The 26,539-nt window shown below is 30.3% G+C and overlaps 1 protein-coding gene across 1 annotated transcript in view; it reads left to right on the top strand.

Annotated features, from left to right (window-relative positions):
- LOC143191812 (uncharacterized) overlaps positions 1-25,912 on the top strand; it is a 56,073-nt gene extending 30,161 nt beyond the window's left edge. The window contains exons 2-5 of the mRNA XM_076397226.1: positions 12,792-13,023; positions 15,381-15,506; positions 15,570-15,704; positions 25,409-25,912. Coding sequence (XP_076253341.1) covers positions 12,945-13,023; positions 15,381-15,506; positions 15,570-15,704; positions 25,409-25,503 — 435 coding nt within the window. The 5' untranslated portion in view covers positions 12,792-12,944 and the 3' untranslated portion in view covers positions 25,504-25,912. The remainder of the gene's footprint in view (positions 1-12,791; positions 13,024-15,380; positions 15,507-15,569; positions 15,705-25,408) is intronic.
- The last annotated feature ends 627 nt before the right edge of the window (positions 25,913-26,539 follow it).

Here is a 26,539-nt window from a genome sequence, read left to right as displayed (position 1 = left end):
ATATATATATATATATATATATATATATATATATATATATATATATATATTATATATGTATATATATATATAGAAATATATATATATATATATATATATATATATAGAAATACGCGTCATTTGTTGAAGGTGTCGTTTGTTCCTTTTAATTGCAAAAAGCTGCAACTGAAAGTGTCTTTGAAAAAAAGTGCAGGGAATGATTCCAATACGACCACTGCAGAGCAGTGAGGAATTTGAATAGTTGAGGAACAGTTTTAGTTTTGGAGTTTATACTCAACAAACCATTTATCATTGATTAAAAGTTTTGTTAAGGATTTAAAACCTCGCTACCATTTGAACTAAAGCTTAGAAAATGATGTTTGTTTTTATTTGTCAGCAACTGCTTAAAAGGTACAAGAGAAAGAGGTTTTGTATTCGTATAGTTACTGAAAATATAAAGTGCACAAAATCTTGTGCATACTTTGGCTACGTTTCTATATCCATGCCGAAGCAATTAATGTACTGATCTTCATTAACTGTTGTTTTACTTCAAAAATATTGAATTATCTAAGTCATGATATTAGTTACTCGCACGAAACGAAACGAACGAAAGTGAATTTTTTCTACAACAAATATGATTTAAAAAATTTTAATCTAAAAATATCGGTAGCTAACTAAAAAGTTCACTTTAAATTATGCGCATATGCAAATAAGTATGTACAATAATTTTCATGAATGTTAGGTGTACTGAACTGCATTGTTTATTTTAATTTATGGTGACGTCTTCCAATATTATTGTCTAAATATTTGTTTTGCCAAGGTTTTATATTCAACGTTACGGTTTATGTCAGGCCTATGAGTTAATTTAAAAGGATTTTCAAAAGATGATGTTACTGTGTATTAAATCGCATCCGATACATTTGTAATCAATTTCATATTGAAGCTTCACTTTTTAGTATGTGTCATTTCGTCGATGTGTGAACAAAAAACGTGTGCCGTATAAAGCTTGTGGCAGCCATGCTGTGAGTGGTGATTTTGACACTGAAGATAAAGAGCGTTCTGGACCGATTTGATCATCAATCAGAATCGCTATCTACTATAAATGATTTTTTTTTGGCCTGAAGCCAGAAAGAGGAATCCTGTTACGGATACCTGGTCAGGAAGACACGCAGGAATAAGCGAGTTGGACTGGATATGTGGAGACTGCTCTGGGCTACCCACTAAACCCCACCCTATCAGCTGATTCAATGACCCTAAGTGATACTTCTTACTGTTAGTAAGGAGGGTGCCTGTATCGGGTAACACCTTTGTTAAGAGGTACGAAGGCCAGGTAAGGACATGGCGTCGTTATCACACCACGCAGCTTGCGGTACATGAGTGAATCGCTCGCCGGAGAAGGTCGGGACAATTTGGAGTTAGAGCACGACGGGGTAGTGTCGGCTGTGCTAGAATAAGGCCACGAAGAGCCGAATGACTTATTGGCCTAAAATATCGTCCAGCTCGGTAATACATGTCTTGTCCGAGAAACGAAGAGTGGAGAAATATCTCGAGTAGAGCTCGGGTATAAAACCGTGAACTTGGGGGCGTCTGTTTCTCTATGAATTTGATTGTTTCTCATGAACCAGGGGGCATTTATTATTCTCCTGAGAATTTTGTTTTGAAATACTTGAAGACATTCCACCTAGCTAGGTAAGACGTATTTTAGATAGACACTGGAGCCGTATAGAACGACTGATCGAACCAGCACATTGTACAGGAAGGACTTTATTAAGAAAGGAAGCCTGCTAGCCCGGTCGACTATAAATGATGCGTTTTAGCGAATGAATACGAGCAAAAACATAACATAGTTATTTTTCAGCATGACAACATACGACCAGATTTTGCAAAAACGGTGGAAACGTTCTTGGAAACATTAAAATGGCAAGTGTTACCCCACCCGCTGTATTATTTAGGCCATGCTCTTTTTGATTACTGCTTGTTGTGATATATAAATCGTGAGCAGCGCTTTATTACTGACGAATATACTAAAAAATGGGTCTATTCTGCGATAGCCTCAAAATATACATAGTTCTTTCGAGACAGAATCCGTAAATTGCCTGAAAAATGGGAAATGCAGCAGGAAGCTTAAAATTAAATAACATAAATTTATAAATGTAATACATAACAATTGTATTGGGAAATATTTACAAAAATTACCGAAAAATCGATAACTATTTTATTAATAGACGCATTGTAACATTAATTAATAACATTAATAAATTATATTGCGAGATTTTTTTTCCCTGTAACTTGTGTTAAAAGTATATATAAGCCTTATCAAATAAAAGTAGAAATATTAGTGTACCCTAATATACTTACCTATCAATTAAATGTGTGTAATATGTAAACTAAACGTATACTGCTAACTAATATAATAACTAAGAAACTGGACAATCATACTCATAGTTCCGGTAAACTGTTTAATGAAATAATTTTCATGTAAATCATAATAAATAATAAAAACCGGCAGATTGTAGAATCTTAACTTGTTTATACTCATAGTTTTTTTTACGAAAATATAGCGTAAGGTTGGGAGAAAAATAGTATCGCTTTTGACCATGGTTTCCATATCCACAATATAGCGCGTTTGAATCTTAACAGCATAAAGCATAAAAGCACCGAAATATAGGTTAAATCGGAGTAATCGTAACCATGTTTTGGGTCTGCTTAGGCCGGACGTATAAAAGCAAAAACAATTGACACATTTACGGTTATATTTGATTTTTTTCTATGCCTGTGTGTAATGATGTCATGATGTAAAAAATGATTTATTTAAATGTAAACATTCAGAAATGTCCCAGGATGAGAAAGATAAAATAGTGTGCATTCTTTTCTATATCTTGCTTTTGCTCAGAAATTCTTTTTAAAAGTAGTAATGTTAAACTTCAGGGTATCTCTTGGGGTCCTCTGTATAATTAAACCAAGGTTTGCTCTTTGTGTTTGCATTTCAGACCGAACGTGGAAGAGTATTGCTTAACAAAGAACTTTTTCCTACTTCTAATTTGAATAGTAACTCTCTGATTGTGCTTAATGTACATAATTGAATTGAAATACATAACATCTCTTCACTCACATATTATTTACCTTAATCTACCAAAAAGGAATATATTCATTGATAAATAGGTCATATATTGGGGGTAAGCATAAGATATTATATCTCTATTAGAATGTCTAAAAAGAATTAGAAGTACAAATATTCTTTCAAGTAAACTGAGAGGGATGAAAACCTAAAATTATTATATATATATATATATATATATATATATATATATATATATATATATATATATATATAAAGATGACAAAAGTGGTTAGAATTGCAGAATGGTTAGAATCCTTAACAAAACTTTTAATCAATGATAAATGGTTTGTTGAGTATAAACTCCAAAACTAAAACTGTTCCTCAACTATTCAAATTCCTCACTGCTCTGCAGTGGTCGTATTGGAACCATTCCCTGCACTTTTTTTCAAAGACACTTTCAGTTGCAGCTTTTTGCAATTAAAAGGAACAAACGACACCTTCAACAAATGACGCGTATTTCTATATATATATATATATATATATATATATATATATATATATATATATATATATATATATTTCTATATATATATATACATATATAATATATATATATATATATATATATATATATATATATATATATATATATATATATATATATATATACATATATAATATATATATATATATATATACATATATAATATATATATATATATATATATATATATATATATATATATATATATACATATTCTATATATATATATATATATATATATATATATATATATATATATATATATATATACGTAATATATATAACAGTATATCTAATTAACAAATGTAATTTAAGCCATATATCAAATTACCATTCTCCATCTTGAGTCTTAATTTTCGACTAATAGTAATAAAAAACGATGTTATGGAGAACATTTAATAAACCTTTTAATTCTGATTAAATTTAGTTTAGGCTCGTACAATATGAGTACTCCAAGATAACACTCACTAAAGGGGTATTCTAGTCTAGATATTTGGAAAAATAATCTTTAAATCTTTATTTAAAGAATATAATCTTAGAGGATTCTTCCTTAGAGTAACCAAAGTCACACGTCTCGGCTCAAACAACAAGCAGACAGTATCGGTCTCGGTTGTTATTTTTCCTAGCCAAAACGCCTTGCGACCCTTGTCAACATCCCCATCTCCATGACCTCATGATATCAAAATGGTCGTCATGGTTATCCAATTCTTAGCTTAGTTCACTAATGCGTTCATGCCAACTATAACATCTTTCGTCTTCTTCTCCGTCACTAAACTTTACTTTCATTCGCCTTTCTTAATTCTTCTTCACACTTCTGCATCTATTTTCACTTGCCTCAGTAACTTCAATACTAGTCATCCGAATACACAACAAATTTTACTTTCTGTTCTCATCACAACGTCGCTTCTCTTTCACTAATATGTAACGTCGTCTATCGTCTCAGTACAATATATTCACTATTTTCTCATTATATCGTTGATATTGACTATTATATCGTCGAAGCCAAACATAATTCTGTAACTCTGGTTTCACTGCTTCCCTATGTTTCAATAATCATAATATCATTCATATAATTCACTATATTCGCCATATCTTCGCAAAGTCTTTGCGGTAAATGCACTTCTATAATCACCAATTATTAACTAACACCATCAGCATCATCTTCCTTGAACATCTTCTTCTTTCAGGGTTCAATGTAAAATCGCACAACCATCCTGAGCGTATTTTGAGTATAATCCCACTTCTGATATGATGATATTAAAATGTTTCATTTCTTCTCAGCTCACAGTAAATTTAAAATTAATCGGTTAAATAGGGCCTGAGATATCATTTTAACCGCCTCAAAAAATGTGGTTTCAAAAAAAGCTTGTTTAAAGTTTCGTTTTTAGATGCCGACTTACTAAAACAGCTATATCTCTGAAAATAATTTAAGTTTTAGATAATAGATTAAATAATTAAGAGCATATTCTTAAAGGGTTACGCGCTTCAATTAAAAATAATTTTTTCAAATCTCTAGACTAGAATACTTCTTAAAAACGGATATCGATCCTTCAGTAGTAATTCGATACACTTCATCCGCTCTACATTCATCTTCCCAGATGCTAATTACGTAATCGTAATCGTGAGTTTATGCACTTTCAGCTGGCGCTGGGAACAATCAACTGAAATAGTCTATCGACTGTTTAGTAATTGGCTACTTTTTACTATCGACTGTTACAGTCGTTTACTTTTAGTTACTATTTTCGGTTCTACTACTTCATTCGACTGATTTTTAACGTTCTGGCCTTCTTGTCCTAGCCGCGAACTTGAAAGTAATGCGCCGAATTTATACCTATATAGATTTACATCTAACATATGTGGTTTTATGTTTTTTTTTGTAGTTTGCTTGTGAATAACTATATATTGTAAATTAATATAGCAGCATTTTGGAATGCTGGTTTTCGAGGGCAAAAAATGTAAATGATAAATAGTAACATACTTGGGCTGGTATAATAGGTAATACTCTTTCGATAAACTTTCACGATTTTTGTCCAAGCCTTTTGTTTGTCAAAACTTTTTTCCTAAAATCTTGAAAACTAAAATTAGTTTCCAAATTTTGAGAAATTGCATCGATTCCAAAAGATTTGAAGATTTTTTTGCAGTAGCAGTTGTTAAATTTCTTTTAAAATTAACTATAAAGAGGTGAATAAAGTATATTAAATATTTATAATAAATACATTTTCTGATATGAAAACTCTACTAATCAACAATTTATTTTGATGGCTACTAAGAAGAGCACCACAGTTTTTATTTGTTGACGAATGGACCATCTTAAAAGAATGTGTTCAACTTTTAAAGCCCATTGAAATAATGACCACCGAGTTATTTGGTTAAAGATATGCCACGATATTTTTTATTATACCGTTTATAAGAGGACTGCTACATTACATCAACTCCAGGATTTTAACAAGTGAATGGGGAAAAAAATACAAAATTGTCTATAAGATGTCATCAATAAAAGACTGGCAATTTTAGAAATGAACAGGATATACGGGAAATCCAAACATTTTTAGATCCTAGATTTAAAAAAGCAGGATTTGATATTGCAAATAATGCTGAGGCGATACAAAAAGTTATTACAAAAGAGGTATCTTCCATTTCTAACTTCAAAAAATATAAATATGGTTCCACAACTGGAAATTCAAGACACAACTACTGACCAGAAATGTATTGACGTCTGGAGATATTTTGATAAAAAAATGGCTAGAATGAAAAAAGTAATTACTCCAAGTACTGCAGCAACTTTACAGATTAAGCAGTATTTAGAAATGCCAAGAAAAAAGTTGAACATGATAATATCCCTGAGCAGTAATTTAAACAATATTTCCGTTCAAAAATAAATAAAACTTTTATTTAAAAAAGGTCTGGTAGTTATTATACGATCATTTTAGATTTGTCATGGATTAAATTTTTCAATGATTAGGTATACGTTTACATTTTATTCAGAATTTATGGGTTATTGAACATCTTTAGTTTTTAGGTTTTGTTTAAGTCGTATTGTACCATTTATATTTATTATACTATGTTAATTAAAAAAAGCAATTAATATATTAAAACACGATAAAACAATTGTGGTGTTATTATTCCATTCCTTTAAGATTATATTATTTATTACATGTTAGTAGAATTTTTTTTCTTTTTGTTTTTCAAGTTATCAGTGAATGAATATATATATACATCTCTGTCTCGATTATACTACCATTGGAGAATATAATTAAAATTAACTGCTCCAAGCATTTATCTCCGTCCTTTCCTATCTCACATTTCATACAGGCAAGAATTCGTACATCTTCGCCTGACATCACGAATGAAAAAACAGTCGAACCGTCCATTTGACTGAAAATAATAATCAATATAGTAATCATACTAATTACTATTTTCAGTCACTATTTTTTTGACTATCGACTGCTTCAACTGTTTTGCGACTATCGACTGTTTCGACTGTTTTCAGTCGATAGTTCCCAACGGTACTTTCAGCATTCTTTCTTCGGGAACTCAAGAAACCGTCTGTTTATCAGGTGTTATTTTAAATATTTGACTTTGGTTGGGCCGTAAAGATAAACCGACCATGCGGAATTTAAAAGGAATGAAAATAACAATAGAAAGGTTAACTGTTTCGGCGTACTGACGCATATCATTGTTGTACGCTACGGCTAAATACATGCTCGTTTATAGATATCGATTGAAACAAAAGAGTTCGAACGAGTTTATTTATAGGGTAGTTGTAGATTGCGGTGTTATAAAAAATGGCAAAGGTATGCAAATGTTATAATCAATCGCAATAAACAGTTTTAAAACTGTTGTGTCGGTAATTCATTTCCTGTTATTTTTTGTTAAAGAAAACGCTTGGTTTATAATTGATAGTTAAAATGTTCAAATTCAAATTCAAGGTACTCGCATATTGTTCACTGTACATTTTCTCCATCTCTCAAGCAATTTATGAATGCCTTTCTAGAAAAACACTTTTTCTTTTGAAATAAATCATTCAGGGACCCATTTTTTGACTTCTTCGACATTGGTGAAGTACTACTCTGCAAACGCGTGCCCCATTGATATAAAAATGTGGAAGTGTGATGTAGGCACGAAAATCTGGTACCACCAGATACAGCCTTTATGTCGCATCTTTATGTTGCATCCATCTTCTTAATCATAATTTCCTCATTTATCATAAGCTCAACTGAAACTGTTATTCTTAAGCTGATATTAGTTTCCAACTTAGAATCGATTATGAGTATACAAAGGGATAGGGTCGCATTTTATTAAAAGAAGTTGTGAATGTTTTCTGTAAGTATTTCAACAATATGAAAGCCTCTAACTAAAAACTTATCTTACCTAATATAGTAGACAATTAAAAAATGTTTAGTTTTGAATGAGCCTTATAGTCTTGCTTAATCCAGCACGATAATTTTGACATGTTTCTTGGAAACTTGAGTGAAGTTGTGTGTGAGGAACAAGAGAAACGATATAATCGACGTAATGTTGAAAACTGGAGGAACGATGGAATATAAACAAGATAAATGCAGTGTTGGTTACACACACAGAGAGAACAATAGATTGCGTCAAATCAAAGAACAATTATTCAACAAATTTTACTGCGAAAAATGTTTTCAAAATAATCACCTAATTCTAATTTTAGTAATATAATATTATAGGAAGTAAAAATTGTAACAAAAATGTTTAGTTTTGGATGAGCCTTATAGTCTTCTTAGTCCAGCACTATAATTTTGACATGTTTCTTGGAAACTTGAGTGAAGTTGTGTGTGAGGAACAAGAGAAACGATATTATCGACGTAATGTTGAAAACTCGAGAAACGATGGAATATAAACAAGATAAATGCAATGTTGGTTACGCACACAGAGAGAACAATAGATTGCGTCAAATCAAAGAACAATTATTCAACAAATTTTACTGCGAAAAATGTTTTTAAAAATAATCACCTAATTCTAATTTTAGTAATATAATATTATAGGAAGTAAAAATTGTAATAAAAATGTTTAGTTTTGGATAAGCCTTATAATCTTCTTAATCCAGCATGATAATTTTGACATGTTTCTTGGAAACTTGAGTGAAGTTGTGTGTGAGGAACAAGAGAAACGATATAATCGACGTAATGTTGAAAACTCGAGGAACGATGGAATATAAACAAGATAAATGCAGTGTTGGTTACACACACAGAGAGAACAATAGATTGCATCAAATCAAAGAACAGTTATTCAACAAATTTTACTGCGAAAAATGTTTTTAAAAACAATCACCTAATTCTAATTTTAGTAATATAATATTATAGGAAGTAAAAATTGTAATAAAAATGTTTAGTTTTGGATGAGCCTTATAATCTTCTTAATCCAGCATGATAATTTTGACATGTTTCTTGGAAACTTGAATGAAGTTTTGTATGAGGAACAGGAGAAACGATTTAATCGACGTAATGTTGAAAACTCGAGGAACGATGGAATATAAACAAGATAGATGCAGTGTTGGTTACACACAGAGAGAGAACAATAGATTGCATTAAATTAAAGAACAGTTATTCAACAAATTTTACTGCGAAAAATGTTTTTAAAAATAATCACCTAATTCTAATTTTAGTAATATAATATTATAGAAAGTAAAAATTGTAATAAAAATGTTTAGTTTTGGATAAGCCTTATAATCTTCTTAATCCAGCATGATAATTTTGACATGTTTCTTGGAAACTTGAGTGAAGTTGTGTGTGAGGAACAAGAGAAACGATATAATCGACGTAATGTTGAAAACTCGAGGAACGATGGAATATAAACAAGATAAATGCAGTGTTGGTTACATACACAGAGAGAACAATAGATTGCATTAAATCAAAGAACAATTATTCAACAAATTTTACTGCGAAAAATATTTTTAAAAATAATCACCTAATTCTAATTTTAGTAATATAATATTATAGGAAGTAAAAATTGTAATAAAAATGTTTAGTTTTGGATGAGCCTTATAGTCTTCTTAGTCCAGCACTATAATTTTGACATGTTTCTTGGAAACTTGAGTGAAGTTGTGTGTGAGAAACAAGAGAAACGATATAATCGACGTAATGTTGAAAACTCGAGGAACGATGGAATATAAACAAGATAAATGCAGTGTTGGTTACACACACAGAGAGAACAATAGATTGCGTCAAATCAAAGAACAATTATTCAACAAATTTTACTGCGAAAAATATTTTTAAAAATAATCACCTAATTCTAATTTTAGTAATATAATATTATAGGAAGTAAAAATTGTAATAAAAATGTTTAGTTTTGGATAAGCCTTATAATCATCTTAGTCCAGCACTATAATTTTGACATGTTTCTTGGAAACTTGAGTGAAGTTGTGTGTGAGAAACAAGAGAAACGATATAATCGACGTAATGTTGAAAACTCGAGGAACGATGGAATATAAACAAGATAAATGCAGTGTTGGTTACACACAGAGAGAGAACAATAGCTTGCGTCAAATCAAAGAACAATTATTCAACAAATTTTACTGCGAAAAATGTTTTTAAAAATAATCACCTAATTCTAATTTTAGTAATATAATATTATAGGAAGTAAAAATTGTAATTTAGTAACAGACGCACTGATTTTTTAATGTTTATACATCATATTTTCTATATTGCTACGATACAGATGATAAACAATATAATATGAACATCTGAGTTATGATCTCTGATACAAAATATTTCTTTATTAATAAGGTGGTGAACTATCATTTGGCTTTAAAACAACTGCATTGCTTTGCGGAAAAAATTTGTGAATGGTCTGAATAGTTTTCAACGGAATTTTGCCTCATTTTTGACCAATACATCCGCATAGGGTTTAATAATGTTGGAGATGAAAATCTACATAAACCCGGTCATTTGTAGGACAAACGTATAAAGGGTTTCGCAATCGCAACCCTTCCATGAATTAGCTTTGTGGAGTTCCCGCTGTACAGTTGTCGTCGAAAAAGTATAGATTGAGAATATTATCAATTAATATGTTTTTCAGAACATCGGAAAAGTTTCAATCAATCCTTAAATTTGGGACGATATATATTAGAAATGTTTTGGCTCCTAATTCTAAATGCTTCTTCCTAATTTCTTCTCCCTGGTCGTATAGTTATTATGATAGAGCAAAGTTTAAAATGATTTTCTTCAAATTTATGTTAGTGGATATTCACATTAGTAGATTCATGAACGTTTACGCTCCTATCCATAATATTTTCAAGTGTATTTGACGAAGACAGTCCATCACAACTTTTATTCGCACGAAACTGTACGGTTTCATGAAAGTTTTGATGTTTGAGACAAGGAGAAACTGTAAATTCTCCTTGCAGATACGTTGGCCAAGCCAGCATATATTCAAAAAATATTGTGGCTCTCTGAAAATAAACTTTATCATAATGATACTAATTTTGAAATGAATATTTTCTATTCACAATACTGCGACTAGGCCAACACTAATTACGAAAGTGTAAATCCCTTAAAATTAATTCACACTCAGTGGCTTTTCATTAATAAAATATATGATTACTAATAGGATAATGGAATATTTTTTAATACATATGCAATCGGATGGTTTAAACATGATCAGCATGCGAATTAAATATATAACGAATATCGGTTATAAATATTTTATATTTATTCCGTCGTTGTATTAGTAAAAGTATGATAGTTGCAAGGCATAATAGATAGATTAGAGGTCGTAAATAAAAGTTTCATCGTTAATAGCATTGTCAACTATAATATATAGAATTGGTAACAACGTATCGTCTGGCCCAAAAAAGTAATATAATACTTCTTCTTTAGTTAAAAGTAGAAATCTGTGTTAAGTTCAATAATAAAATGTTACTAGTTTCGAAGGACTTTTAAGTTATGTAGTTGTTATATATATATATATATATATATATATATATATATATATATATATATATATATATATATATATATATATAGAGTGTCAGTCAAGAGAAAAATTAGTTGTTGTAAATAGACTATTCATTAATTCGTTTATATAGTTTTCAAAAATTTAGATAGGTGTATTAGATCAATAAAGTAATCTCAAAATATCACTTAATAACCTAAAATATCAACAGTGATTCAAATGCTCTAAGATATAGTTTACATGTAAAGCTTTGTAAACAAGTTATTTCGTGTATTATTTTATGAAAAGAAGAAGCAACTGGTTGAACCCACTGAGTGTTTTATATGTTACAAAATAAAATCACAAACAGCTGTTTGTTCTGAGCATTGTCCCATCTGGATACCTCATAATTATAATAAAATTATTTTTAAAGGTCGCCTCGCCTGTACTTTCGTCCGCCAGTTTGACAGGTCAAATGAAAAGTCCCCAGCCTACCATAGTAAAACACACTTTTTTGCCAAAATATTTTTTTTATTCAACAAAATTCCCATCAAGGATGATACACTGATTATAGCGACCCTCAAACTTTTCGATACCATTTTTGTAGTACGGTTTGTCCTTTGCTTCAAAATAGGCCTCAGTTTCGGCGATCCCCTCTTCATTCGACAAAAATTGAGCATTCTATTGAGATCTGAGAACGGGAAATAGTCTTGAAGGGGATTATGTTGAATAAAAAAAAAACTAATTTTGCCAAAAAAATGTGTTTTACTATGGTAGGCCGGGGACTTTTCAATTGACCTGTTAGCTTATCAGGCGCAAATCCAAGTTATCATTAGACAACAACATATTGCTATACAAATCAATACTTAAACCTATTTGGTAATAAATAATCCAACTATGTGGTACTGCTGTTTAGCAAGGCTAATATATTATATAACGGTTTAGAAATAAAGTGATGAAAAAAAAAGAAACACAATGAGTGTAATTCAAAATGTTTATGTTAAGTACTGAAAAAGGGTATCAGTGCACCCCAATGTGCTCGCTGATCATGTATATATTAGATATTATAATCATGAGAAATAATTATTGCACACTGAGCAGATTGTTGAACTACTAAAAGTAATAATTTATAAATAAGTTCATTATAATATTATTTTTATTATAAACTTCAAAAATAATAGAAAAGTATGTATTAGTAAGACAAAACATTTACGCAATAATTGCACTAATATATTAAGTAATTAAATTGTATTTTACTATGCGTGACAAATAGGGCATCAAATACTCAACGACCAATTGTTCTTTTTACAGACCCAGTCGTTTTTCGGAAGTAAGGGGTCTTCAGTCAAATACCCATAGCCTACCGTGACCCGTCGTCACACCCGTATGCCGTAAGACAGTCAATCTGCATCGCGCTACCTAAGAAGAAGTAAACCAGAACGAAAAGACGACCGGAATTCAGTCATGAAGTGCTACGATTTCATGCTGTTTATATTTTTGTGTATCCTTAGTTTGAACGTTGTTTTTACCGAAGGCAGGCAAGGTAAGCATCAGTCCGATTTATTTATTTTCCGTCAGTTTTTTTGTTGTTGGTGCGTGTCTGCTTTACAACTGTGACGAATACCAGTGAAAGTGGTTAGGTTTTTTATGTTCGGTAACATATGCCTTCGACTAAACATCGCACGGCCACCTAGTTTACGTTTTGTTTTTGTTACGTTAGGTGATTGGCTAATTGATGAGTACTAATTGTTAACCGATGATAATTGGTTGAAGGTTTGTTTTTAAGGTAATAATGTTTAGGTTGTCTATTAACTAGAAACATATGACCTAAGCCTAATGGCGTGAACAGTGGTAACAAAAATAATTATATATATATATATATATATATATATATATATATATATATATATATGTATATATATATATATATATATATATATATATATATATATATATATATATATATATATATGTATATACAGTACACAATTATTGTAACATAAAGATGGAACTTGGTGCATATTTAGAGTTGTTATTAGTATTTTTGAAAGTTATTTTTAGTTTCCAGTACTAGCTTTATAAGAATTCCTTTTCTGTAATTTACGTGTTTAGCCAACAAGCAAACAATTTAGTTTTACATTAAATATACTGAAAATACTATTTATTTTTATGATATGTTCTTTTTAATGTCTGTAATAACTTTTGACTGCAGGGAATTTTACAAGATAAGTAACATTTCAATTTAGTTTGTTTATCTTTAACGTTTTTATTGTTTATATGTCCGTATTTGTATAAATAATTAATTACTATAACGTCTGAATATTTATTATTTTAAGAAAGCTGATGGAATTCATAAAAAAATTAACTTACGAAAAAATAAAATTTAAAAATATATGAATAAAATTTTTTAACTAAGGCATTGAAATCGTTAATAAAAACGAAATAAACCAAACAAAATAGATGTCAAATAGTATATATTTCAATATCGAAGTAAAAGCATCGATATATTTCATTTTCTATGTTCAAATATTATCGGTGTATTTCCTTTTCATTTGGATTTTTTCCTCTACTTATGCGTTCTAAAAGTTTTGGACTTTTATATCTTATGATATTGTTGCTTCTATAATATATTAAAATTTGTATTTGTCTTTCACATATACATTAGCGATACATTGTATTCCAATAGTTATACCTACTTGGATTAATATATGTTCATAATTATCGATAAAAAAAACTAGTGTTTTTTTTTTCAAATTTCATTAAATTTGCATACAGATTATCAGAATATGTGTGCAATGCATGTGTGAATTGAGCTAATCATATACGACATCTTGTTCACTTCCTTGGAGTCTAACAATTTTAAATAATTATGCATGAGAACATAAGTAACAATTACTAGAAAGTAGAAAACTTTCAATTTATACATTCAAAAAGTATCATAACTAAGAAACAAACAAACCTGATGGAACCTAGTGCTTAATGTCAACTCTTAACACCGATCCTACACGAAATATTGAATCTTATATAAAGAATCTTGCATCTTCTAGGCATTCGATTTTACCAAACGTAGTTACTCTATTGTCTATAACCAATAACAAATGTATTAACTATATAACTATTATATTAGGTGCTTGCATGTTCTCTTATCGTTTTTTGACCTTAAGAAACTGTCCACTATTTCTACAATTTTAACCAATTTTTCTGACAGCATGATGATACCATGCTGGAAGAATAATGTTAGTTTGACAGCGGTCCAATTATAAATAAATTTTCGCACACCTTCAGCATTTGAAACCGTGTGTGTTAACCGAGCCATGCTGCATCAATCTGAACAAATTTATTATGCAGAATATAATTTTCGGTCAATGCGTGTGGTAGCCATTTCCCCTCATTTCAGATCTCCATTTTACGTTAACATCTGGCGAAAGTTCATCAATCCGGACCATCAATCGTTAAGCTGCCTGAAATTTCTTTGACAGTTTAAGCCCAATGTTCGTCCAATAAGTCTTGCAATTCCATATCTTTGAACTTTTTTTTGTTTTACTTTTTTGAGATCAAAATTACCATTTTTAAATAGGTGAAACCAGAGCTGATCATGATTCTTTTTTTTTCGAAAATTTTTCTAAAAGTAATGAACAACTGACGAAAGTGCAATTTTAAATATTCTATTATTAGCGTCTAAATATACCGAATATATCAATAACATTATAATAATAAATGTAAAATATGTGTTCATGCATAGGTAGAGAAATGTTGAACCCATCATATTTAACAGCTATATTAGCTTCATTTTCACTAATAGATATAGCTTATCAAAATATATGCCACCACCTAATATTTTTAATTAATTTTTATTTATATATATTATTACTTTTAAGTTTAAGAAAAGCTTATTTTCAGATCTGAATGGACCTTGTCGCACAGTTACTGAATGCAAGACTGTCGTCTATTATTGCGCAAGGAATGCTACATGCCAATGCCTGCCAGGCTACATCCCAAATGACAAATTTACCAAATGTTTAGGACGTAAGTTGACCTAAACAATATTATCACAATAAAGAATTACTTACAATTATCACATAATTTCAGTTGTCGGTTCGAAATGCATCTATGACAGTCAATGTATAGAAGGAGCCTATTGTACAAGTCAAGAAAGAAGGGAGTTGTGTAGATGTCGCGAGGAAGACGATTATTTTGTGAGCGAAGATGGCCAAACATGCACTAGTAAGTTTTACAGATACAATATATACAAGTATACTTCAATAATCCCTATTTAACAGTCATTTCTTTAGTACTTTTCCAACACCCATTTTAACACCATATGAAAAATATTGACTTGACAAAACAATAATTTATGTAACGTTATCGTATTTTTATACTGAAACAATATTTTTGATCTTTATTAAATGTTCCATAGTCTTTGTCTTATATTGGGAACACAAGGACGAGTATTGGAAGTAATCCTCTATCTGCTGTACACTAAAGACTTGTTAAAAACCTGTTGTTTGCTGGTGACAGCATTAGATATAATAACACTGAATCAACCGAATGGTTACAAACACCTATTACCGAAACATAATGCTGGAAATGAATAAGAATCAAACCAATCAAAATTTTTGAAAAAAAAATATATGTATATATATATATATATATATAAAACCCTTTTGCTTTTGCTTTGCCAACAAATCCTGAAACAGAATAGACGTGTGATATGGACCTATGCTACCATCCAAAGCAACAGAAATATCATACAAACATTCCAAAACAAAGTATTCGTTATATTATTTATGCTCCATGGTACATACGTAATGACAATCTACAAAAACCTGCAGGTAGAAACTGTCCATATCGTTATCAATTATTATATCTAAAGGCATGACAGAAGCTCCATCAGCACATCAATGTTGAGGTTGTCCAGCTCCTAGATAAATATGGCTTAACCAAAAGATTAAAGAGTATAAAACCATTTTATTTAGTTCAGTATTATATGCTATAATCAAAACTCGGTGCACATTAAAAACAGTGACATAGATGTAAAGCCCAAAATGTCCATCGTAGAATAACTATTTTGTAATTTTAAAGCCTCAGTAAATTAGTATAAATTAATATCTTATTATATAATTAATATATAATATATAATAATATCTTATTATATAATTAATATATAATATATAAATTAGTATCTTATTAATTTACTGGATTGCTATAATAAATAATTTAAATAATACTCAATTGTATAAATGCACTGCAGAAAGATGTTCCTTATACCGATATATACATGGAATGCTTATAATATAATAATTAATTAATAATACTATAACTACTTTTCCAGTGATTAGATAGCTACACCGCTGGAACATTAAGGAAAATAAATCTTCTCTTTTCATTAACACTCTGAGGAGATTAATGATAGCAAGGTTATTATTTATTTTTCTGGTCTAATAATGAAAAAGCAAATCTTGATTATCGACGCTGAACTTATGATTTTTCCATCCGCAGACATTTTTACATCAGCAGCTTCATGGGGTGTCGAAAATTGTTAACCACATAATTTGTACGTAATTCCCAAAAAAAGTCATTGGGTGCTAAATGAGGACTATACGGTGGATGATCCATCAATTTGATCTTTTGGCTGATCAAGAAATTAATTATTTTGACAGATGAACTCTTGTAGTGTTGCTATGAAGAACTCACCTCTTCTTCAACATTTTCCGAAAAAATCAGACAAAAAATCTTACCACAAATATACCACTTAGATTTCAAAGTCCTACGTTGTCCCTATGTGACCGCCAACGCCTTTTTTGTAATTATCGCTTATCTTGGATGATCACATTCTTTCCCAAGGCATAAAACATCAAATTACAAACCAAAGAAATATCAGTTTTCTTGTTCCTCTAGTTCTAGTTGGAAACATATAGTCTACACATTCCATATATGAAAATTTGCAGTGATGGTTTTAATACATTTGATAAATAATCATATTGGTTGATTGAATAAGGTTGGTGATTCCCAAGAATAAACGACCAAGGCTACATGGCTACATTTGCTAATGATGTTGCGATACATTGGAGACAATAGCGAAGAAAGACCAGAAAAATGATGACATGGGGAATAAAAATCAACCAGAGTAAATCAGCGCATATTGAATACAATCAAACTGTTATATACATATAAAAATATTATTGTCCCATACACTAACAATGCTGAGCATCTAGGGATAATTCTTGACACAAAATTTTACTTTCAAAAGAAGAAAAAGAAGTAGCTTTCAAGAGAAAAAAGAACTCTAATTATAATACAAAAAGGTATATTGGTTATTTGAAAGAAAATCTAAATTATTCGTATATAATTAGTCGCTGCTGTACAAATACTAAACACTTTATGAACCTATGGATTCAAATATGGAGATGCTCTACCAGAACATTAAGAGATTCGCAACAAGGCATGAGTAATGACTCTTCTTATAAAGGTAACTAGTTCTAGGTCACCGTAGAGACAAATTTTAAGTTAAAAGTTAGGTTTTAAAAGGTTTTAGGTTTAGGTAAAGGTTAAGTTTTAAGTTAAATTGAAAGAAACCATAGTGGATAAGGTCGCTACCGATTGCAACTGATGCTTTAAACCAATCTTTAAACCAAAGAAAGAAAACCCTACTAAATTAAAAAATATATTTGAAAACGCTCATAAAGCAATTCTTACATCATATTCATCCTTAATGAATCGAAATCCTAAACATTAGTTAAAAAAAAATAGTAATGTAAATACAAGAAGTGATAACATTGTAATAATTATAATTGCAATGCAAATTTTTTGCATTGTCCCAACAATGACTAAAAAAGTAAAAAATTGTTACAAATTTTGTTGTTATCTGTCATTTATCATAAAATATCAAAAATCATTTATCATACAAATGAACAGAAGAGAAACTTTTCAACATCACAATATTCCTCTCATAAATGTGTAAATTGACTGAGTCAAATGGAATTAATTTTATTCCTTCCTTCCTTTCATTCCAGACCGAAGGTTGTCGAAGGACGGGTCACAATTTCTCTGATCCAACCTACAACTGACACATGATACCTTCATGATAATGATGTTTCGATTGCCCAATTCTCTGATATATGATTTGAACCTAAACAGTGTTATATCTTTTCATACTAATTTATGTCAAGCTAATAGTACAATTTGTTCTATCAATTAAAAGAAAACATCTTCAATCTTTAACATCTCAATGACAGAGCATTATAAAAAAATTACTAAAATAACTTCTCAAAGCCAATCTAAAACATTTATATAAATATTCATTAGATCGTACCATTAAAATAGGTAAGCCTTATAATGGCAGTTTGAATAATTTATCTCCAATCAGATTGCATCATGGAATTATAAAATGGTTATCGCACATTACAAGTTATATTTATAAATGAAATAATCGCAAATTATTTCCGCCCGGAAACCTCAACTGTACAAAATATCCGCTAAATAACACCATAAATATTAAATTGCCAAGAAATTAATTTTAGTGTTAGTATTGTGGTTTTCTTTGTGATAACTACCCAGAACAATAAGCACCTTAAAACCTAGTGTAATTTCTTGCCATACTAATGTAAGGTCGTCCTTGACTTGAAATATCTTAGTAGCATCTTACATTAATGACTTTATTTTTAACATTATCTCGGAGACATAGAGATACCTCAAACTTACATTTATCAGAATGTAACAGTGCCCAAATCTCGGAGCAATACAGAAGATTTTAGTGATGTAAAACCTGTTCTCTTCCACACGTACCAGCTTAGTTAATTTTAAACCCAGGACGTTAAATAAAAATTATATTTAAAAAAACAGTAAAATATTTTAACATCTTAAATAAATAAAACTAGAGATCAAGATAAATGTTGCCGAGGTGATCGGGTGACTGTTCTGTAAACGGTGAACCTGAGGGAACGATCGGCGATTATCACGACAGATACTTATAATGCCAGGCAATAAAGCAATATAATGATACTGGTAACTAACAGTATGGGTAATTAATTATGCTGACGAATCACTGATAAATAAGAGCAACAATAAATAAATATACCGACAAATAATGGTACTGATAATAGATAGTATTCATAATATCAACAAAATACAATGACAATAATAGTCAATAGTAATGACGGAATAGCCATAATTATAAATAATTATAGGAAAGATATGAAAGTATAAATAATAAAATGAAGGAAAATAAAATAGATACAGTTATAAATAGACAAATAAATAAAGAATAAATAGAAAACAATGAATGGACTAAATAGAATGGAATTACCCTGAAAACGTTTTCGATAACTGGTTTTGGGAATTCCAAATTTCCTTGATCTGCCCGTATTCTTTGTTAAATGTAAGTATGCTAAAATAAATCACTTTTGTTTTACTTTAGAAGTAGATGCCACTTACATATTCTTTATTACCACCCCAAGTAACAGGAGGGGCAAAAGTGGCGCTACCATTTTGATTGCCATCTTGGTTATGTGACGTTTAGCATGGTTTCGCTTTATTCATTGTGTCGTGTAGACGTCCAAGTAACGTGCCATTTTATTATGGATAAATATAAGCCACAGGAACGAGCAGAAATAGCGACAATATTTATTGAAAATAATCGTTCCATTATTGCCATTCAGCGGAAATTGCATCAAAAATATTCTAATCGTCCAGTGCCTCACAAAACCACAATTTATCGTATACATGCGAATTTAAATTAAAGCAAATTTTGAAAACTGATTTGAAAGTGTTAATACAAAATTCAAGTAGTCCAAAAATTGCTACCGAGAGATCCTCATCCACGAGTTGAGTACAGTAATGCAATCCTAAAGCTGTGTGGTGAAATTGAAGATTTTTCATCAAAATTGATAATGGGCGATGAAGCCCATTTTTTTCCCAGTTGCATCCACTAAAAGCAACTATATGGTGTGGTATTCATGCTGGAAACATAATTGGTCCCTATTTTTTAATAGTGATCAAGATGTTGTTATTACTGTTACTGCTGAATGGTTTCAGCAAGATGGGACCACAGCACACACAGCTCGTTCAACGATTCAATTATTGAATGACGTTTTTCCAGACGAAGTGGCGATTTAGCATGGCCAGCCAGATCTCTTTTTCTTATGAGGTATTTTAAAATCAAAAGTTTATATGAATAAGCCCCAACGATTCAACATCTTAAAGACAATATTCGTCACAAAATTGAAGAAATTCAGCCTCAGATGTTGCAGGACGTCACGAAAAATACCTTAGAACGAGCCGAAAGTTGCATAGCCAGTCGCGGTCACCATTTAGCCGTTATAATTTTTCAATCATAGCGAAAATAAAATGTAGAGACTAGATAAACTTTTTATGAAAACCAAACTTACTTATATTTTCTTTGAGCAAAGTTATAGGCAAACAAAATGGCATCGGAACTTGTACCCCACATTGTAATTAAACCTGCTCTTGTTCTAAATGGTGCCCGTTTAGATTTACAATAGCAGGCGATCCGTCAGTTGTCAATACTTCTTTTCTTTCTCCATTAATTCTCAATCCATATGGCCCTACTATGTGAACTCTATTATAAAGAATTCTAGAAGCCTTAATATTAGTATTAAGAAGTTTGTAGCATCAAATTGAATAACAAGTCTCCTTTTAAAAGTTGTTTGCATAATTGCACTGAATAATATGTCAAAGAGAAGTGGAGAGGCGATATCTCCTTAGCAATCACCGGATAGAAGCTCAAATGAATTTGATAAATCATTTCGCACTCCCACGCAGCTAGTGGAAGCATCGAAAGACGCCTCAAGAAGATTTAATATTTAACACATATTTATCACAAGTGATGCAATTGTTGTTAGTATTAACATTTCATTTATTGTTTTGAGGTAATAGAATTGGGCACTTTTCGACCTACATTCCTTTTCGACCTTTACGACAAACATTCTTGAAAACAATAAATGTTTCCGCTTGCCAAGTGATGAAAGGTACTGCTATGACAATTAGTCCTGAACGGCCATCGACATTGCAACATATGATCTGATTAAAACTGCATAAAGCCATCAATGTTTACGTCTACGACTGTTAATTGTCCAGTGAAAATAAGGAAGTGTTGGCAAAAAAGCAACTCGATGCTTGGCTGGGACATACACTTGAAAGAAGTGTAAAATGAAATAAATTTTACACATAAAAGAAACAAAAATGTATATGATTAACTTCAAAATTCGTCTTGCAGAAATTAATAATCCAGTGAAAAGTGGATTTTGTGGTTCAGTTTTATTCGACTATCTTTAATCTACTAGGCCAAGCAGAAATCTAGTCAATCTACAATATTAATTATGAATTTTACATAATCGATGCCTATGTAGCAAAATAAAGATATAAGTAATAAAATTTTAAAAATAATTCAAGAAATATTCAGGATAAATACCAACGTTGTAATCTTAAATAAGGCAGAAGTTTAAATCCTAGCCTATTTATAATATTAATTGATGAAATACCATATATCAAATAGACAAAACAGGATATGTGGGCTATAAAACTATAGAAAAATACCAATGTCGGTAGGAGCTTTTACAGATTGTTTAGTAATAACAGCTACAAAAATTTTAAACAGATATAAGTCACAATTTGTAAAAGGTTATTAAACAAAAAGCTATTATTTTACTTAAAATACTGTTGCGACGATACAAAGCGACACTGAGGGTTCTTATCTATTAGAAAACAGACCAACTCGTCTCACTCGTTACCAATTCAGGTAATTTTAATACAGATAGTAGAATATACAGGGCCGTATTGTAAGAGTATAGAAGTGGAATAATCGTGAATGTATACTAGCAAATACATTAATAAATGGGAAATATCAAGCAGAACCAAAATGAAAGTGTACAAGATGATTTAGTAGCCCCTAACATTCGGTTGCGAGACGTGTTTAATGATGTAAAATTTAGCAAAAACGCCATCAAAGGTAGGGTGGTACCTTGCGTATTTTATGATTCGATAAGAAAAGTATAATTTAATAGAATAATTATGCTTTCCTTTTAATCCAAATCTAAAAATAAATAAAATAAGAATAATTAGATATGAAGACATACGACAAATAATTATGTCGGACCTGTTGAATAAAAAATTGTTGAAACTCTAGGAGCTTCACCTGTTCAACACTATGGCATATCCTACGTACAGATGATTAGATATACGTGGAAAAACTGACAGTAACCAATTATGATTGGGTTTAGTGGGATTTTTATTATAGATTTTTTGAATATCAATTTTTCACTGTTAAACACTGACTGAAACAGATAGAAGTAATGATCGTTAACTGGTAGATTATCTGGATAGAATAATAAACAAAATTTATAAAAATATTTTGTATATAACAAAGTCCGAGTGGTGTTTAACACAAGACCGACATTATTATCTCCCTGACCCAATATTTGAAATAATCAAACAACATAAAACATGTGTGCTTTCACTTGATAAAACACTGGACTATCTTGTATTCACAACAAAATTTTATTGCATCCTTGTTTCGTATATTTTACAAAGGAAACATTAATGTTATATAAAGTAAACGAAGCAAGATGCTTTAGTTTTATTAAATCTCCTAATATTGTTATTATATTTATTTATATATTAATAATACTTAAGATAACTAGTATTAGAGGTGTGCCACCGGTTGATTTATTTTTGAAATATTTGCTTATTTTGACATTGCCAATACTATTACCATAAAATAAAGACGCATAGAAGGCGATCTATCAATTATAAGTTTTAACCAAGTTTTGCTCATATTAACCATCAGAGGGCGCACCGGACGGATATATTTATGCTAGGAAATTAAAGAAACGTTTGACTAAAAACTGTTTAAAAAATATAATCTGACCAGATCTGACCAAAACAATGATTTCATCAGTAAATCAATAATTATTTTAAACCATTAAAATCGGGTATCGTTTTCGATATTTTTTTAAATATCGATACATCGATATATATATATATATATATATATATATATATATATATATATATATATATATATATATATATATGTAGATAATTTAAGATTAAGTATCAAAATATACTAAACCTCTAAAATTAATTTTATAATGTTTTTTATAATGTTTATGAAATATATTTAATATTTTTCTAAAATATCGAAAAATATCGGCTGAAAAAAAATATCCATAGTTCGGCCAAAAATATCGATATATCGATATTTTTCGACATCCCTAGTGTGATATCTATGATCTACAAAAAACATTTCTAAGAGCTGTTAGGATTTGAAAAACGACTTATTAGGAATCTGAGATATTTATTGAAAATTTGGATAACTATGTTATATTAATTAATAATTATTGTTTTATTTACAAACCATTAAGGATATTTATCTTTTATCTAATTTACGTTCAGTAACATTTTGTATTTCCCAGTGAGACTCCTCCTTGTACCTTTTCGGTTATGGAAAGAATCTGGAAAGTCTCTTTGAAGCGTCCAAAACTGGTCCGATATCATTGAGACGCTTAATTTTCCTTGGAATATTTTCTCCATCTTTTTAATGCCCTAGTGAAATCGTTGGCCTTGCACTCACCTCTCCCAAATTTCCCTGAAAGTCATCGAGATGGGAATGAACAAAATTTATTTTTAGATTCATTAGATTACCTACAGCTAGAAATGCTTTTAACATTCTTTTGAAGATTTATTTATAGTTAAGGTCTTAATGGTTGCCCAAAGAGGTCTCTATGACATAATTGAAAGCAATTCATCCATGTTTTTAAGTCATTGACATGATGAATTGTGGATTATTAATAAGCTGTCTAATATCTGGTCCGACGACCAGAATGAAAGACCTTCTTTCATGTTTGTTTCAGGAAAGGGCTGGAAACTTGGATTTTGGAAATTTGAAGCAATCCCAGCTCTATGTGTAGAAGAGGTAAAAGGTATTTATGTGCAAGTACCAATAATTCTTGGAAGATGTTCTTTTCACCAACTTTAGGCTCCCTCACCAGCCGCCTCTTTCTAGACTAGTGATTTGCTCGGTCTCTGCTATTTCATAGAAAATTTGGTATATTAAGCAATTATTATCCCTGCACACCTGCCAACCACGGTCTTTATATTTTAATTTACGAATTCCAAGTTCTTACAGGTTTCTTTAAATTGTACGGAATTACCTATAGCAATGGATAACAACTGACATTTTCAAACAGAACCGCTTTTAGGCTGGTTAATGAACCTATGAATAGACGGCATTGTACTATATCCTATTGGATTACATTATTGGAAGACATCCTGATGTCCTGGAATGTTTCTGATATTATATTCGTTTTCAGCATTCTGTGCCATAGATTCAAATCAGTTGAAAGTTTTGTATAATCTGTTTTGCCTTCTTAAGTTTACTTGTTGCATTTGCGTGAATAAGTAGCTGTATTATATCGACATTTACATATTTTTCAAATCATTTTTTAGCCGACTTTAAAAAAGGAGGCGGTTCTATGTTCAGCTGTATATTGTTTTAACGCATGTTCGCCCATTTTTCCGTCAATTATGGGCCAATTTTTAAGAGTGCACTTCCGAGGTGGTGCCGTTAGAACCAAGTCAGGATGTGATAGCGCAATCCGGGGAAATCGGGGGAAAACCCAAATTTCATCTACAAAGTTTTCACATATTTTTTATCTAAAATATTCAGATATTTGTGTAAAATTTTATTGCTGAAGTCTTCAGTGTAAAACAATTCAGCTTGAATTTTAAACACTATCCATATAATATGAATAGTCGTAGAAATATCGTAGACAACTGCTTCTATGGTGTAATGTTAAAGTCGGTTCAATTTGTTTATTAAAAATATTTTATAATAGTAAGGATTCATTCCATTTAAAAATCTAAAGCTATTAATAAAACTTAGTATATTAATACTATTATTTTTGTTCCAGGTGCAGCTGGTTGGAATATCAACAACAAAGCGTACTGGCCGTTTGCATCCACCCTGGTGATGTTTACCGTTCCAATATTTTATCTAATCACTTAAATTTTACAGAGTGTTAAGTCGGTGACTGTAAATATCTAAAAAGTTAATAAACCATGAACACGGACTAATATGCAATGACATGAATCAGCAGTATTAACGTTTTGGCGATGAAAATCATTTTCAAATTACACTTTTGAAAACTCACATATACACGTACATGCGTAAGTCTGTTCTGGATTGTTATGTACTTGAAAATTGTGATACATTCTAATCGTAGTAGGTTATATTTATGTAATAATAATAGGAAGATTATAAATGATCTGTACCTTGTGTAAATATTTTTAGTAGATGCCATAAATCAGTGTAATTTTTTTATTATTTTGTTTTATTTTTATTATGTACCAAAAAAACTGTGTTTTTTCTTTTTTTGTTAAATTTGTTATTTTATAATAAAATTTATAATTGTAAAGTTGTAAGTGCTTACATTTTTTACCTCTAATGTAGTAAATGTTGTATTCATTATAAGGACGCTTTATTGGTGATGATCCTGCTGGGATATGATCGTAAATTTATGTTTGTTATAATTGTAGTTAACCAAAAGGAAAATCTGACAAAGAAAATGACCCTAGTCATGACAGCAACCAGGCAGGGCTAGTCCGGATGTCTTCTGGTATGTTTTCTAAGTTGGTCACTCACACGTCGGCAAGTTTAATTCCAAGGACCGTGTTTTGGAGCACAGTACTAGGTCTAGTCTAGTTGGTAAAAACAATTCTAAAATATTTTAAAAAATGGAAGGTAGAAGATGGAAAAAAATCTTGTTTCTGTACCATACACATTGACAAAGTATGTTATTATTATGTATGAGTACATAATAGTAGCAGTACTGACCCATGTTTACTTAAATATGAGTTTTTGTAATCCTAAATTATAAATATTATTTTATTTCCCCATCAACTTCTATCTGCGAAACCGATATTCAAGCGCATTCACTGCAAAATGTATTTCCATTGTTAGTTTTTCCTATCTTAAAGATAACTTCAAAGCTTTCTTCAAAATCAAATTTTAACTTCTACATAGTAAAATACACTCAATTTCA

This window comes from Rhynchophorus ferrugineus, unplaced genomic scaffold (assembly GCF_030347505.1).
Source record: "Rhynchophorus ferrugineus isolate W39M unplaced genomic scaffold, kcgeb_rfMv2 rfM1, whole genome shotgun sequence".
NCBI classification, from domain to species: Eukaryota; Metazoa; Arthropoda; class Insecta; order Coleoptera; family Curculionidae; genus Rhynchophorus; species Rhynchophorus ferrugineus.
The sequence above is the reverse complement of the archived record's forward strand: the minus strand, read 5'-3'. Positions and strand labels throughout refer to the sequence as shown.